The sequence below is a fragment of the Alligator mississippiensis genome, chromosome 3 (genome assembly GCF_030867095.1).
Source record: "Alligator mississippiensis isolate rAllMis1 chromosome 3, rAllMis1, whole genome shotgun sequence".
NCBI lineage: Eukaryota > Metazoa > Chordata > Crocodylia > Alligatoridae > Alligator > Alligator mississippiensis.
Genome location: NC_081826.1, coordinates 190,502,765 through 190,520,750, shown reverse-complemented (window position 1 = coordinate 190,520,750; position 17,986 = coordinate 190,502,765). Strand labels below are relative to the sequence as shown.

The following is a 17,986-nucleotide window of genomic DNA, read 5'->3' as shown; positions in this document are numbered from 1 at the left end:
ACTTAGGCACCTATGTATGATCCTATTCCACCCTGCCTGAATCTCTGAAAAGGTCATTAATACTAAAGGTGGGTGCATTCGTCTTCTCCTCACTTGCTTTTTGTGACTTAGGCCCCATCTACAGATTTCACTTAATCACATCTTAAGTGGGCACACGGCCACATGTTTACACAATTAATGGCATAATAAAAACAGGAATAAACTACAAAGTTATTCCACAAAATGCATATAACAACTTTGTAGCTGCTTCATATCATGCCATTAATTGTATGTGTGGCCAGGGATCCCTGCGGCTGGGAGCCCTGTCAGCTGATCAGAGCTCCCAGCTGGGAGCACCCCCAAGCCTAGCAGCTCCTAGCTGATGCTGGCTCCCAGCCCCTGAGGATGGAAGCCCCAACAGTTGACAGGGTTTCCAGCTGTGGAGGCACTCCATGAACGCCCGTGAATGGGAGACTGCAGTTGTTGCAGTCTCCCAGCTGCAGGGGTGCGTGGAGCACCTCTGCAGCTGGGAACCCCATCAGCTGAAGGGGTGACCAGCCACAGGAATTTCTACTTGCCACTGCAGGGGGAGTCCAGGATCATAATCCTGGGTTCCCCTACACCAGCCCTAAGGCATGATGGGATCTAATTCATAATCCCACAATCATGCTTCCTGCCATGTATGTATGGCATGGCAGGAAGTGCAATTGTGTGGATCACGTATCAGATCCTACCATACCTTTACCTGCATGTTCAAAGGGGCCCTTAGCTTTAAGGCTAAGATGGCAACATTAAACAACATTAGCAGTTTTCCAGGGACTTAAACAAGGTAAAATAGGATCACGCTTCCGTACCTAACAGAACCTGACTCAAAAATTTTGAAGTTGAAATTGAAGTTGGATCTTCTCGTCCATACTGTGATATACACAAATAAGTACTGGAGATCAGACATAATTTACTGCATGGTTTCTATTTTAACCAAAGAGTTGGAAAAACAGAAGTAAGAATTTTCATACATTTTAGATACATATTTTCTCCACCAGGGTTCCTAGAGAAGCTGTGTACTATATATAAATATGTGTTTCTATGAAAAAGGATAAAGATTTGTCTTATGCATAGCAGAATGATAATATTCATTTCCCAACTTGGTTTTGAGGCAATTTCCACTCAAGAGTATAGGCTGGAATTGAAATGATTTAGTTTTATCATTTAATCTTCAGTAATCCCAATAAAGGGGACCAATAAAGAAAGGGACTATAAATTAATCATGCTCAAGCAAATACCATCAGTTCAGCAGATCCAAAATATTTGTATGCAGCACCTTTCTTTTGAAAATCTTAAGCCTACTGGCTGACTGCAATAGCTTCTCTCACTTCAGTAGAAGTGCTTAAAGAATAAAAACTTCTAAACACAAACAAGGCTATCAAAACTTGGCCTTAATCATAGCCTTCATTTAGTGAGGATTTTCCCATCAGGATTTGTCTATTAGCTATCATGGGGATTTATCTCCACCAAGAATGAATATCAATATTATCAGTGCAGCTGTTTACAGCAGGCTACTTTTCTGACTGCAAGGCAACAGAAAAATGCCAATCTAGCAATAGTTCCCAGATTTTGTAAAGATAACAAATAGTGTAAGTTAATAAAAATAAATACTCTGAGGATTAGCCAGGGCAAATATCCTTCTCCTACCACCCTCCTGTATTCATATGCCCAATTTCCTCTTTATGTCTATATCTGTATGAATCTCCTTTATTAACACAAACAATTTATTTGGAAACAGAAATTAAATAATAATTACAATTAATATTTTCCTTCCACTCCCAAATTTCAAATCTCCTCTTCAAAAATCACATTGGCCTTCAGTCACAGCCATTTCTTACATAAGAATCTCTCTCATCATGCCACAGGGCCATAAATTGGAGATTTCTCTTATTAGGAAGGAAAGAAGAGCTTCTCAGCAGATCCCATAGCACTCACTTCTGGGACTGGACTTTAAAACTGTAACATTTTGTGTATAGGGACAACATTTTAAGCCATTTGGAGATCTTTTCCATTTGGTGTGCCAGATTCTCATACATTGTTTAGTTTCATTGAAAGCAAATGGATGACAAAGGCTTGTTACACAGTCATGACTTTGAAAGTAAATAGGAGAAGAAATGGTCCATGAAACTGTGACTGACTGTATATGGCTTGTATTATAACATGTTTAGATAGGCAAATTTTAAATTTTCAGGTGCTTTAGTAATAAGTGCTAATATACTTTTCTAAATAATGAGTATATGGAAGGAGAAAGTTAAGTGAAGTGGGAAAAGGAAAACAGGTAAAATAGCAGTTGATAAGAGACAGAAAGGAAAAGGAGAGAAAAAATGGTACTGGGATCAATACTACCAGAAAGTAACAACATCAGCCTCCCACCAAAGCTCACATGAGTTTGGGATGTATATCTTCAACAAATAAAGACACAGAAGTGAGAGATGGAATTAAAAGGAAAAAGAAATGAGAGAACAGGTGAAAAAGAATAAATGGAAGGAGGAAAAGAATGAGAAAAAGAAACACAAGTCAAGTCTATATAGGCTTTAAAATGAATTTTTGTAGACTCATTTAGATATATTTCTATATTACTTCATGTTTGAGAGCCATCTGGCCTGCTTCTGGTCCCATAGGCTCCCTCCAGTAATGACTAGTGGCAAATGCTTCAGAAGAACCCTAAATGAACAGTTATGGAGCAAATACATTTCTTCCTAATCTCATTACTATGACGTCGACTTCTGTCCCGAAGCATGAAGATTGATATCCATTACAAATCTGAGCATTATATTTAATCCTAACTAATATAACCATGGATGTTCTTATTATCCCTATAAATATTCAGTCTTTGTTTGAAACCTGCTAATTCTTAGCCTCCATGATATCTTGCATTAACACAGCTGGAAAATAGTATTTTAAGTTTTCTGTCTCCTGTATTTATTTTATTAATTCATTGCATTTTCATGGCAGAAGAGGGAGAAGTTAAAAGAATGTATGTCCTTCAGGTTAATTATGGTCCAAGGGCATGTAGCATAACTGTATTTAGCCTAATAGAGCTCCTGCTTTAAAGATTGTTTATTTCTATCAATGACAGAAATTTCACATAGTTATAAACTAGTTATACCCACACTTTTAAATTTTATTTTGAACATACAATCAAAAATTAAATTTCAACCTCTTGCTCAAAATTGCTGGAGTGCATATATTAAATATAATCTTGCTGTTGACTTCAACAAGGCTAGAATTTATCCCTTTACAAAGAAAAACTTACAGTTGGTCTATACAGGTTTGCCTTCAAAAGAATCACTGAATCAGGCACTTGGCCTTCCTTAATAGATCATGAAAGTACGTCAGCAAAAAGCAATTAAAGGAATGTACCTATATAGGTTTTCTATTTTAATTTATAATTTCTCTGGCCAGTCAGACAGCCTGAAAGAGGGGCCAGAAGCTTTGCAGATGAATCATGAAAAACTGTGCGGAAGAGTCGATGTAACCACAGACTGACACGGTGACTAGATGGCTCCATGGCATCTCCACTGCTATGAATATATTTCCTTAGTTAGTTAAAATCTGTGCAGCATCAAGAACATATTTTAGTATACAGTCTTGGAGACCGTAGAACTTCTCAGACACCAAAATGATGTCATTTAGTGTGTAGGGGGAATTTAGAAAGAGGATTAGAGGCAGTCGGGCAGGATATATTAAACGAATCCATGACTAACAGGGTGTGACAGCAAAGGGTTTCATTCTTTTCAACAGAACAGTTCCCTAGGGCTGGTACTATTGCTCCACTGTGCCTTTATCACCTTGGAATTTTTATGGTTATTTTTGATGAATTCACATATTTGTAAAGGCTTTTTGACATTAAGCCAATTTTCATTTTTAATTAAAAGTCGTAAATAATAATTCTGCTTTTAAAAGGTTTATTGTTTCTTACTTTTTATTATTGTTACTGCCAGGAAATATTTCAAATACCAAAGCATGATGTGAGTTAGCAATAAGTTCTCAAAGGTCCAGTAACTACGCTGTACCTTGTAAACATTATACACTGCAAAGTGAGTGTATGCATTTAAAAATTTGCCTTGATTGATACCACATTTTTTCTTTTTCTTTCTTTTTTCTCGGGTTTGACTTATTTCTATGTCCACATATTAATGCATCTCAAATGACTCAGGAGTATACATAAATCCTTATCAAGTGGACTGGCTGCAAAACCAAACAACTTTTAAGTTTAAGCCTAAAAAAATAGTCAAGTGAGGAGTATGGAGGGCCAGCTCTAAACTGTGTGGTATAAAGGAAGAATGGAAATGAAGAAAACCATATGGGGAATATAACCCTAAGTGGGATCCCCAGATACTACCGCAATTTGACACATTTATGCAGAGTGCATACCATATTATTTTAGTTTCAATTATGGTAATATTACTCTAGAGTTTGTTGATCTATTTTAGATGTATTATCCAAGTTTTATTTAATGTGTCACATGTAAATTTGACAGAATATTATGGCATGATCACCACCTGCCTTCCATACTTGCACCTAGAAGGAAATGGGACATAATACCTCTTTCCTCCTCTCTGCCATATATGTATCCTGTGGAGAGCAATCTTTTGCACAGACATTCCAAAAGAAGACGAGTAGGAAAAAATAGTGGGTAGAGTCACAGCATCAGTTAACACAGGAAAGACTAATGATAGATTACTTTGCCTCGGTCTGTGCTCAGAGCAGTGTCCAACAGAATAAGCACCCTCCTGCCAGGCATGGGGAGGGAGCTGGCCCTGAGCACAGGCTGATCAGTGGCTATAGACCGAGTAGCCAGCATACTCGGTCTGTGCTCAGGGCCAGCCCCTCCTGGCAGGAGGGAGCTTATTCTGCCGGATGCTGCCCCAAAAGCAGACTGAGCAGCAGCTGTGGCTGGGCTGGGCAGACCCAGCTACCATGCCCCAGGGGCAGAGCGACTAATAACCCCGCTCCCTGCTCCCCTCCTCCTAGAGGCCCTGCAGGCAGCGTTTGGCTCTCTCCCACCCCTGCCCAGCTGCTGGACCTGCAAGGGGGGAGCTATTGTGATGGGGGCAACAGCCCCTGTCCCCATTACCCCAAATATGAGCTTCTTCCTGGCAGGCAGAGCTACTGCAGAGTGCGACAGTGCTGCAAAGGTGCTGCTGCACACAGCCTGCCACAGCTCTGCCAGCCCCGCAGTGCAGCGCCCCTGTTGGGAAGGGGCTTGCATTCCCTGACATTATGACAGGGGCTGCTGCCCGCCAACAAGGACCCTGCCCCCTCCTGCTGCAGTGACAGGGCAGGGGCATAGCCAGACAGGGCCCCTTGGGGGGAGGGGGCAGGGACAGGGTTTATTCCTCCTCCCTCTGGCATCCAGTGGAGGGGACAGCAGGGGGCCTATTCCCCCACAGGGAGCCAGTGTGGAAGCGATGGCAGGCAGACCCAGCTGTCAGTGGGGGTAGAGGGAAAACTAATTCTCCTCCCTGCCCTCCTCTGCTTCAGCGGCCATGGTGCCCCACTGCTGGGGCTGCAGCAGTGAGTGGGGAATGCCCAGCAGACCCAGCTTGGGTCCCTACCGGTGGGATAGAGAGGGGGAGAATTAAACCCCTCTTTGGTCAGACCCCTGCCCCTGCCTGTCCCTGCTCTAGCTGGGGAGTGGGGGGTGAGGCCAGCCTGGCTGGGCTGGAGCAGACAGCCCAGCCCAGAGAGCATGCCAAGATGCTGGGGGAGTCTGGTTTAACTTAAACAAGGAAGGGGTCTGGGAAAGATTTTGCATAAATTGGTTTGAGCCAAATCAATTAAGTCTGATACTACATTCAACCAGATTTATTTCAAGCCAGTTTCAGTCATTTTGAAACTGGTTTATGTGCACTGAATGTCTGTTCTGTTACAGGTTTAAACCAGTTTCTGACCACTTAAACCAATTTATGTGTAATGTCTGTCCCTAGCCTCTATCACTGTCCAGCTGCTGCTTAGTGCTGTCCCTGTGACCTGCAAATCAGAAGGTAGGAGGAGAATAGATTTAGGCAGGACTGCCCTGGATACATTTTTTCTACCCTGTGCCTCTGATCCAACCCTACATATCGCAGCCCACAAAACTATACTCCAGGGTTTCAGACACTGTCTAAATAAAACTATCACCATCATCATCAATAGCAAAACAGTCCATTACAGCTAAATATAGTCCTTTTTGTGTGTGCTATGACATTAGGACTCTACTTCTCTTTAAACTATTTACATATTCCTCATCACTTTTTAAGTGAAAATTTGGGATTTATTCTTATTGGCAATTGATTTTTGTAACAAGGAAAAATCAATTTTGAATTTTGGGAGTTCTTTGACATTGCTTCCAAGGGCTGTGGTGTACAATAGTACAGGGAATCAGATCATGTCCCCACATAACAAATTCATTTTTCAACATTTAGTTTATGCAAGTGTCATGGGACTCGCATCCATTGAAACCCAACATTGTGAGATAGCTCAATATTTTCAAGTGGCTGGTGTTTGCAAATATGATTAATACTTCTCCAGAGTTCATTTGACCCATGATCCATCTATCAATCTATGATGGGTTAGCAGTATAAACTGGATGTTACATTATAACACATTCACCTGTTAAATTAATTTTATAAATACAATCTCTTTTCTTAATGTTCTTGTGTCAAATGCTTGCATATATCCATAAGGAGTAGCTCTTATAGTAACAGACACTGTAAAACAGTCTTAAGGAATCAAAGGTAAATTATCACCTGGGCACCACTAGATTCTTGGACTGTGTTTTTCTTAATGAAGGAGTACCAGACTTGGAGTTCAAACTTTCAGCCATGCACACAGTGGCATAACTAGGGCAGGACCATGGGGGCAACCACCCCAGGCACTGACTTGGAGGGGGATACGGGATGGAGAAGAGAAACAAACAAACAAACAAAACCTCCTGCTGCTGACAACCACGTAATTATGATGGCATGCTGGCAGCAACCCAAAAGTTGCTGTTGCCCTTTTGCCCTGGGCACCCAGCCATGTTACTACACTGCTGAGTGCCCAGACTTGATAGTTTTAGTTTTATAACATTAACTTCACTAGAAAATTCCTATGTATATCAATCCTTAGGAAAAGTTACCTTTTTCCTTGCCTGTTGGTCTTTGGAAGAATGTGCCTTTACATGCTTTCTCAGGGAACTTGGATCTGTGTATCGCTTGGTACATCCTGGAATCTGACACGCATACGGTTTCTAAAACAAAACCCAAAACAGGACAAAGCCGCACCTGTTAAACCACAGATTTTTGTAACAAGGAAAAATCAATTATGAACTTTGGGAGTTCTTTGACATTGCTCCCAAGGGCTGTGGTATACAATAGTACAAAGCAGAATGCCCAGTAGCTTAATAGCACAGTAAAGAAGAAAGTGAGGCTTGTCAGGGAAAAAAAGCATATTATTTTTTTCTGACTTTTAACAGCCCATTTTTAATTCAATTGAGCTATTTCTTAATGTACCTTATGATTGTCTTTGTCATTGTAAATGCATATGTCCAGTTGTACTTAGAATTCTTCCACCCTTGGAGCACCCCTTTTCACCCTCAGGGTTAGTCAGAAATGATATTCTTTAGTGAATCAGGTAAAGAAACTGCAGTATAGGCCCAGATGGACTGCTTGAGAGTTATAGAAGAAATGCGCTACAGAAAGAGGAAGAATACGAGAAAAGGTTAATCTACAATATGACAGAAGCAGCAAATAGAAAGCAAGTTTTAGATATTCAAGTACCAGAAAGGTAGAAAGCTGCAAAGATGAATACACAAAGAATATATATTTTTATGTGAAGTAGAAGTCGTGTTTTTGGGTTCATACTTTCAAAATATACAACATGACCAAGATAGTCAGTCCCAGTGTCCAAGTAGGGCAAGTTTTTTTAAAATTCAGTGGGCACATCTACATATGCACTGATGTGCCATTGTTACTGCGCATTAAGTTTAGTACCTGTAATAACAGGCACTAAATGTACAATAATTGGCACTACTGCTCAGTAGCACCGGTGCATGGTGTTTAAGTGATGCTAATGCTCAGCAGACTAATTCTACTGCACATTAGAGCATTAGCACAGCTGTTGCCGACTGTGCATTTAACATCTCGTATAGACGCATCCACTAAGAGTCACGTGTACTTACTGTAATCTCTCTGGAACATCTTGGAATATTCATAGAGCATTTATGCCACAATATGGAGTATTACATATGAAATTGTGACCTGTTTGAAACGACCATTGTGTTGGCTATTCACTAATTGAAAATTAGCATTTAAAAGGTTTGTGACAAGTTATATATTATTTCTATTCTATTTCCTTTTGTAAACTCTGATTCTGCCTAAAGCTAATGTTATTAAGTTTTGTGATAAATTTTGTTTACGTAGTAGATCCTGTCTGGGATCCCAATATTCAAAAACAAAAATTTGCTTGCACTGAAGTCTTTAATTTTTACAATAGGTTATTCCTTCCCCCCCCCCCCCTCCCCCTTTACCAACCATAATTTACTGTTATGCACAATAGGGTATCCTTTCTCACCCCCACAATTTACAGAAACTTACGGTTACATTTTCTCAATGCAACTTGAACAAAAACTGTCTCTAGGGATATCTGTATGTTTCATCATTCTACATGTTTTGCTTGTCTCCAAGCAGTCATTTGTGGAGCCCTGAAAATCTTATAACTAGGAAAAAGATTACACCTTCAACCCACAGGTAGGCCATATGTATTCAGCTTCCCCTTTCCTAATAAACTAGTTTTGTCAATGTATCAGTCTGTTTGCAATCTTTGATAGCATTTTTCCAAACATTTCTGTTTTTTCCCAAGCATTTCAATTCATCTTTAGAACTGAAAGACTCTGTGGCAGAAAAATTCTGTTCCTGCCCTGAAGAGGTTTCCTTCCCACATAGGACAGCTGAGAATGGATGTTTCGGTAAAACAGATCTCCCCAAATAGTTATATTACCACAACTTACTATATGATGCAAACAAGTCTAAAACAGTCATTGACACAAGCATAATTGACAGTCAAGTAAAATTTAATCCACTTTAAAAGTTTTGCTCCCTGATGTTCTCAGTAGACCTTCATTACTTGTTCATTATACACTGTATCATAAAACAATCTCTTCTAAACGCCAGAATCTGCAGCACCATATAATGAACATATATACACTTTAAATTGAAGCAACATTTCACAGACCAGTCTAGTTCTGATGAAACATCAAGGGATAGATTAAGAAAACAGCTGAATCAATGGAAAGACTCCCATTGACTTTACTGGAACTTTGGATCAAGTCCAAATGAATTGATTTTAATATGCCTTTTTTTAAAGGAGCACAGTAATTGCATCAATCACTAATCTGCAGTAATGAATGTTAAGGTCAAATCAACTCAAGGGAGAAGTTCAGTGAAATCATGCTATATGACTAAGATGGATAGGATTTTGCCCTCAGAGTATTTTGTGTTTTGGGATTTATTTCTATAACATCTTGATTTTTCAGCATGTTTCTCCTGTCTGAAAGGACTTTCTTGTTCTGTATCTTTGCAGGCAACGGTCAGTATGCTCATAGTCATTGCTCACGTGATTTTGAGATTAATAATTAAGGCCCATCTTACATGCTTACTTTACATACCTCAGTAGGTAACCAAAGCCACCTCAGAACAGACAGGTAGGCTTACCATCTGTCAGCTTACCAGAAGGCTTACCTTCTGTCAACTCCAATCTTAGTATACACAGAGGAAACAGAGAAATCTGTATAAGACTTCAGTAATACTCTTGCAAGAGACTTGATTATGCCATAACTACCACTGCTCAGATTAAGTTAGCAATCATTTTGTTTTATCGTCCTATCACCCAGTGATATCTGCAGCAACATGGTGAGAAAAAAAAAGAAAAATAGGACTTACAGTGTCCAAGTGTGTTCTCTGATGCTTTGCTCGATCGCTGGAGTTACTGAATGCTTTCTGACAGCCAGGATGCTGACAAAGGTAGGGTTTCTCTCCAGTGTGGCTCCTTAAGTGAATCTTGAGATTTTCTAATCTGGAAAAGGCCTTCTTGCAGCCCTCAAACTATAAGAAAGAAAGAAGTGATTTACAAAAAAATCCAACAACCCAAAATCAAGCTTAACTAGTCCACAGAGGGCTTTGTGCTGCTACAGTTACTACCTGAGCTACTTTGCTTAAAGCTCAAGGACCTCTATGGTATATTGCAGTCTGCAAAGTAGATACACTCCTAGTTACTTTTATGACCCCTTTTCTGTAGCATCTGAGCAATTTACAAGTTTTTAATGTATGTATCCTTACAAAACCCCAGTGAATTAGGAAACAAACATTATTCCCATTTTACAGATTGGGAATTGAGGCCTAAGGAGGCCAAGGGCCAGATTCACAAAAGGATTTATGTATAATTTAGAAGTCTAAGTTAATGGGTGCCATTCTGAGAACCAGTGCTCTGCTGGCACCAAAAGTTTTCACCAGTAATGATTCACAGATGCCTAAAGCTGCCTTAAACTTGTCAGGGATGAGCAACCTAGTATGAACATTTAAGTATAATGACAATCCTCAGACTGGGCATTCCTTCACCTATATCCCTAGAGCATCCCAGTTTGGTAGGTCCACTCAGAGCACAACTACAGCTCACCTACAATTTCAGAGTCTGTGCAAAACAGCAGCAGCTAAGAAATGCAGTCTGGAAGGAGTGATAGAAGAGGCAGTGATGGTTGTTCCTCCTCTAGAAGAGTGAGAGCGAGGGAGCACACGTGTTGGTGAATATGGAAGAATGTGCATGATTCCCTGTCCAAGCAGCTGGAATTCTCACCTGGGAGTCACCAAGAGCCACTTACTTATGCACTTCATCTGAAATATATTCCATGTAAAACAGAACAGAATCTGGAACCCAGCTTTTCTTTCCCCCAAATGAATGTCCTGACCTCTAGGCCATAGAGACACACTCCTTGTTCTCTCTGTCTCTCTTTCATTCTGGCCAAACAAATCTTTCTCCACTGTCACACTGCTTCAGCAGGAGGGATAGTGAATGCCCCCAACTAAAAGAGCCTAAAGGTTAAGCCAGGTAGTTAGGGCAGTCTCTTAAGAGATGGCATATAGGGTTTAAACCCCTCCTTTGTACCCCCTGCTAATGCTTTTAATAAAGGGCAGAAACTGAGTTGAAAAACATCTTGCAAATATTTGCTTGATCAGAGATCCTTGAAACTAAGTTATATTAAAATGACCTTTGAAATATTACATTACCTTTCTATTATAGGTTTTTATATACGGTACTAAGATTAACTGGTTCATCATTAGAAACGATCATCAAAGGTCTTAATCCATATGGGTAACCAATAATCAAGTGCAACATTATTCCTTTCCCCAATAAGCTACTACATATATTGAGAAACCTGTGTGCATGTCCATTAGACTAACACCAGTTCTTTCATGATCAGGTTTCCATGTTCTAATGTTAGGGAAACTAAAGGATTGTGTGACATCAGCATTTTGATGTACATTTGATTTCAATTTCATAGACTCCACTCTTTCACGATCGTAGACATAGGCTATGATCGTAGACAATTATAAACGTAGGCTTTTACAATTCCATCAGTCAAGACCAATTAATCCCATTCATTTTAGCTACTGTTCATTGCATTGCACAGCATCAGAGGCCACCTGGTGAACTATATGTTAGCTTGTTGTTCATGTTTCAAGAGAAAACATGCATTGGCATAAATGTCACATTGCTAATGCTGCAGATATAATACGAGTCATTTCCACAGCTTCTGATACTCATTTATTTCACCTACCTTACAAGAAACTGAAGTAACAATGACATTTGTTTTATTTATTGTACAATGATGTTGCAAAAATAGATGTAGATAAGACAGACTGTGATCAAAATTTGCATTGGCTTGTAATGCATTAGAGCTGAAAGGGGAAGGAGGAGGAGGAGGAGGAGAAGGGGAAGGACAACTACTCACATTTTAATTTTTTAAGCATTTGAAATAATGAATAAAGAATTTCCTATAAATTAACAGATTAAAAAAGTATAGGAAAAGGATGAAGAAAAGTAAGGCATAGTTTTGAAAAAAAAATAACATTTTGAGTATTTGCTTTCACACTTTTTTCTTCCATAGCAGAGGAAGAAAAATAATTGCATGCTGTCCAGGCAAATTTAGGATATGAGACAATTAACAGAATTTTAAAATGCTATAGCATAAAAAGAGGGGAAAGGGTGCCTTGTTTGGGACAAAGAGCCAACCAAAACCTTTGCTTAAACTTCTCAGGAAACTTTACAAAACAGGTCATTTTTCCTTTTAACCAACGCTTTTATGCGAACCAAATATACCGGGCTTTTGAGGTTCTCCAATCACAAATAATCACAATCATACAAAAATTCAACTGTGCTTGAAGGCAAAAAAGGCAACATTATTGGCTGTTCTTAGTCAGTGAAGTTTTGGAGGGCAAAAGTCATAACATCAAAAAAGTAACAAATCTAAAACTGAATTTTGCTTTATAATATTTTATTACTTTGAAATATTCTATGATAGGCCCATGAGAATTTACAGACAATCATGAAATATCAACATTTCCTGACAAGGAACAGAGTAAATATGATATTTTTGAGGGAAAATATGCAAGAAAGAAAAATATAAGTACTACATGCTTAGTATGAAAGAATGGCCAAGAATTTGAAAAAAATCATGTAAGGACATTTAGGTGGAATTAATAATGAAACCCACTGACAACAGAGAAAAATAACATTTGGGCAAATTAATAAATATTGCAAGATGAAGTTTTAAAACAGAAAGAGTTTTCTATTCAAATGGCATGGATTAAACTGTATATCATGGTTTAATCAGAGTCCCTGCAATGTAAGCCCTATAGCTGCAAGTAACTTTAAACTCTGTAGGATAAAATTAACCCCATGGCAGAGGTTCCAGAGAAGGCTCTTTGAACTGTTGAAGTCCTATGTTACTTAAGCCTTGATTTTGTAGATACTTAAAAGTTAGCACATGAAAGTATATATAGAGTAGGAGAATTAACAGAAAACTTAAACCAATAATTAATTGGACAGATACAAGGTGAAATTATCACTAGAAGAATAACACCCCTCCCCTGTAAAGAATTCAGCAATCCTTAAATTCAGATCACTCTAAGTATGAACTGGCATTCACTCAAGTGCTGGAAACTTCCGGCAGCTATAAATAATTCTGGGAGATGAAGTCTATGACATGCAACCTTACAGCCACCCTCCTCTTCTCTGCTCCCTGTACCTTCTCCAGTCTGGAAAGATCCCAGCCTGGGGAAGGTATGGTGTGCAATGGCTGCTCCACTCCATCTGGTCCTTGGAGGGAGTGGAGCAGTAGGAAAAGACTTCCTGTATGCAGAGGAGCCACTGTTCCTCCCCTCCAGGCTTTGGGAGGGGAGGACGCAGCAGGGCAATGCTCCTTGCCTATTCTTCCCCAGACTAGGGACCCCTGGTCATGGGAAGGTTCAGGAGGGCAGGGGTAGAGGTGGCAGCAGCTTAACTCCCCAGTGATCAGGTGAAGTCAGGCCGCCGAGAAATGTTCCCATACCTTTCCTAGACCAGAATCCCCTGATCAGGGGAATGCACAGGAAGCTGCTGCTCAACTCTTGCCAATCACAGAAGTCAAGCATGTGGGTGTTCATTCCAGCAAAACCTTTGCCTTTGATACCTGGAAGATCTCCCTCCAGGATGGGGCACATTTCCTCTGGGAAGAACTGAATGAATAGGTGTACACTGGCAATTTCTACTTGGAGAGTGACAATTCTCCCAGTAGAAACATAATGCCTATATGTGGCCTAGGATACTGTAAATTACTCTCTTCTCTTTAGTAAAATAACCTATTGGGTCACTGAGCCTGAAATACTGGAAATCCTTTTTTAGATAGTTCAATATTAACTCAGAAAATGAAATTTCTGAAGTTTAGTAAACTGCTCAAATTCTAAAAGATACAAATTAGAAAAAATACGTTCTTTTGAATGATATAAAATATATAATCTTCAATGCAAAGGGGACTTAAGATAAGTAATACCATTGAAAGGAGTAGCTGAAGGGACAAAAAGCCAAACTGATCATAGTGGTGTTTTCAAATGGAAGTCTTCATAGTTTCCAAGTTATTAAGTGTGGTAGTGGAAGAGGATGTAACACCTTTATTGCAATTAGTCACCTTAGTACTTGCTGTGCGTTTGGCATTCTAAGGCTATATAACACCCCTAACCATAATTCTGATTCATCCAGATTTTCTGGAACTATTAAAATGTTGTGGAATTAATTTAAAAAAACCCTTCTGTAATGTTTTCCTAAACTGCAATAAAGGGCTCACAGTTTACTGCATTTTTCTTTTTACTGTTGCATTCAAATTGAAACCATTAACTAGCTCATAAAGACAATTTCCTGGCTCAGAATGTTTCTTAATTTTGACCTAGAGTTTTTTGTAAAATAAATACATTGCACTAGCTATGCATTTGTGTACATGGTTGTTTTGTTCTTATCTACACAGATCTCACACATTGATTATCAAAGTTATCAAAATATATCCCCTTGCACAAAGACATCCCCACTCCTTTTATGTTGGCTAGAGAGAGAAATCACACAAACTGGTATAAGTGATTGGAAACCACTAACACAAGAGAAGTTCAGTGTGCATAAACTACTTTCAAAATGGCTGAAACTAGTTTAAGATAAGCCTGGATGGATGTAGTATCAGACTTAGCTGATTTAGGTTAAATCATTTTATTGAAATTCTGTTCCAGATCCCATCCAGATTCAAGTTAACTCACAGTCCCCCAGAATCCCAGGACACTTTGCACCTCCCCTGGAAACCTTCCCTGCCGACAGGGTGGGTGGGCTAGCCTTGGCCCAAGCTGTCTGGTCCAGCTGAGCAAGAAGGCATGCTCTAGTACCCCTGGCTTCTGGCCTGGGCCCCTGCAGGCATGTGGTTGCATTTCCAGAATCAAAAGTGAATGTCTGTTCACTTGCTTATCAGTTCAATCTGCACAGCTTAGACTAACCTGTGAGACTGAACTGAGTCAGCCTCAGGCTTTTTGACTGTCTGTTCTTAGCCTTCAAGCATATATACATACTTAAAATAAAAGTTTAAGAGAATATTATCATTTGCATTCCCTAATCTCAAAGTGATTCAATTCATAACTTAAAGTTGTGTGGGATCTCTAGACTTTGTTCACATGCATTTGCAGGTGAGGCAAAGAAGGGCTAAGGTGACAAGTTCACTTTGCACAGCCTTGCATCAGTTTATGTTAGAGACACCTTGTTCAAATAAGTGCTTTTTACCAGCTGTTTCAGGTCAGTCTGACTTATCCCCATCATTATTTACAATTCCAATTTTCTTTCTGTCAATACCAGTTTTCTTTCTGTCATTTGCAAGTGTTCATAGTATTCACAGAAATTACAACTAGTAGGGATCACTAAACCATCTTGCCTGACTCCCATGTGTCACATGCCAGAAAGCATCACCCACATTCTCTACAACAAACCCAAAACCATAAAATATTTCAGCTGCCACAAAACTAAACTGTGTGCTACAATTAGAGAACAAGAGATACCTGGGTGCCATCAAGGCTTTGACATAGCAGAGGATTGGTTGAGTTAGTTATGCAAAAAGAATCCCCGAAGATGAACTACAACCCAGGCTGCAGAGGAAGGTGAAAAATATCCAAAGATCCTTGCCAATCCAAACAGGGGGGAAATTCCTCTGCAATCCCAAATCTGGCAATTAGCCTGTCCCTGAGCACATTAGCAAGAGATGCCAACAAAGCACCTGGAAAGATTCTTAGCACCACCTCAGACAAGACAACCCGAAAAAAGAATCCGAAAGGTAAATTCTGCATTGGGGAAAAACATTCTTTACCTTCCAGAAGACTGGCTGAATCCCTGAAGCATGGGATTCTGTGATAAATCTTTTTTCAATGGGGAGACGCAAGCCGGGCTCTCAAAGGAAAGGGATGAAGGGTAGAGGGAGGGAGAGTCAGCTCCACAGACTCTGTGCCAGAAAAGGCACTCAGGCCTGACCTGTCACCCTATAGTTATACATGCATGCTGAAGACCTCCCAGAAATTGGATGATAGCATATCTTTTAGAAAGGGAACTAACCTTGCCTTAAAAATTCCACATGGAGGTGAGTCTATCAACTCCCCCTAGGAAGCTGGTGCAACTTTTAAATTACCTGCACTATTAGAAAATAACTTTTTACTTTTGAATTTCTTGAACCTTCATTTCCAGCCACTGGTTTTGTTGCCACCAACACTGAAAAACTTTATGTCATCAGTCACACCTCTCCTCCATGTACAAGTACCTGCATGCAATAATCAAGTCCCCTCATAACCATTTCTTTGTTAAGCTGAATAGCCTGATGTCCTCAAGCCTTAGATCAAAAGACTTGGGAGGCAAGGATTTTTGGGGTGATATCTTTTATTTAATCAACTGTATAATTGGAAGATACCTTAAATTTTGACCGGAGACAAGGTACCTTGTGCCTCAAAATTGGTGAGACCTATTTTAACTATACCGTTAGTCTAATAAAATATATCACCCAAAACAATCTTTACCTCTCTTCTGTTTTCTGCACCAGCATGGCTACAACATCTCTCCAACACTCCACATTATAAGACTTGTTAATTCAACCCCAAATCATTTTAGTGGCCCTCCTTTGAGCTCTCCCCAGCATTTCTCCATCTTTACTGAACTGTAAACACCAGAACTAGACTCAATAGTCTACCAATAGTATACCAAAGCTATTGTAGAGAGATAAGACCACTTCCCCACTTCTGTTTGATACTCCTGTTTTTAGATCATATCAGCCTCCTTAGCTGCAGCAGCACTCTGAGAATTCATGTTGAGGTGGTTATCTACAAAGACCTATAAATCCTTCTCTGATTCATGAATTTCCAAGACAGTTTCCTATCCCATAAGCAGTGCCTGCATTCTTAATTCCCAGACATACCACCTTGTATTCAGCTCTACTAAAATATAGCATGCTGGATTGTAACCATGTAATGAAGCAATATGGATCACTCTAAACAATGACTCACCCATCTTATTATTTGCTACCCTCAACATCTTTGCACTATTTGCTGCCTTCACCAGCAAAGATTGTGTATCATTGTCTAGCACATTTATGGAAATACTAAGCAGTGATGGACAAGGAAGTGAAATGATCCTTGCTGAATCTATCTGCAAACATCCTCCTGCATGATGCTTTCCACTAATGTTTTCAGAACTATGCAAAAGTCACTTTGTAACCCATCGAATATATGTCTATTAATCCCATATGATGCAACCTTTTTTTCCCTATCAAAGTTCTCTGTACTTTTAAATTAAATGCCTTGAATAGGTCGAAATACACTATAACACTATGGCTGTCATCAAACAAAACTGTAATTATTTTATCAGCAATTGTTATATACTGGTATTTTCTTCCACATCATTAATAAAAATATTGAATGGCACTGGGGCAAAAATCAAGTATGGGGCCCCCAGTAGAAATGTCTTGTAAGACCATGATTCCCCATTTATTATTAGTTTTTTAGTTCTATTAGCTAACCAGAAATTATTGCATTTATTATGGACACAAGGGCCAGATGAAGGGCTTATGGCTGTAGTCTACATCAGCCCCAGACTGGAGCCATATCCAGCACATGGGGCCATTCCAGTCATGAACACATCACACAGAGTGCCCTAGACCAGCCCTGCATGCTACATTTAGTGCATGTCCAGAACTAGCCCTGTGTGCCACGTGCACATCAGATCCAGCCCCAAGTGCTACATGCAGCGTGCACCAGACCAGCTCTGTGTTCTGCATGAGGCCAGGGCCAGCACATGCTGCATGTAGCTCATGGGGCTGGTCTGAGACAGGCAGGACCAAGGGGCAGATGATAGGGCTTTGACACCCCTTCTATGGACTACACTGATTTTGGATAGTGTTATT

General features: G+C 39.8%; 1 protein-coding gene across 2 annotated transcripts in view; it reads right to left on the bottom strand.

Annotated features, from left to right (window-relative positions):
- GLIS3 (GLIS family zinc finger 3) overlaps positions 1 to 17,986 on the bottom strand; it is a 345,944-nt gene that overhangs the window by 104,826 nt on the left and 223,132 nt on the right. For both annotated transcript variants that reach the window (XM_019478202.2, XM_059724758.1), the window contains 2 exons: positions 9,930 to 10,091; positions 7,130 to 7,240 (listed from right to left, as the gene is read on the bottom strand). In XM_019478202.2, coding sequence (XP_019333747.1) covers positions 7,130 to 7,240; positions 9,930 to 10,091 — 273 coding nt within the window. The remainder of the gene's footprint in view (positions 1 to 7,129; positions 7,241 to 9,929; positions 10,092 to 17,986) is intronic.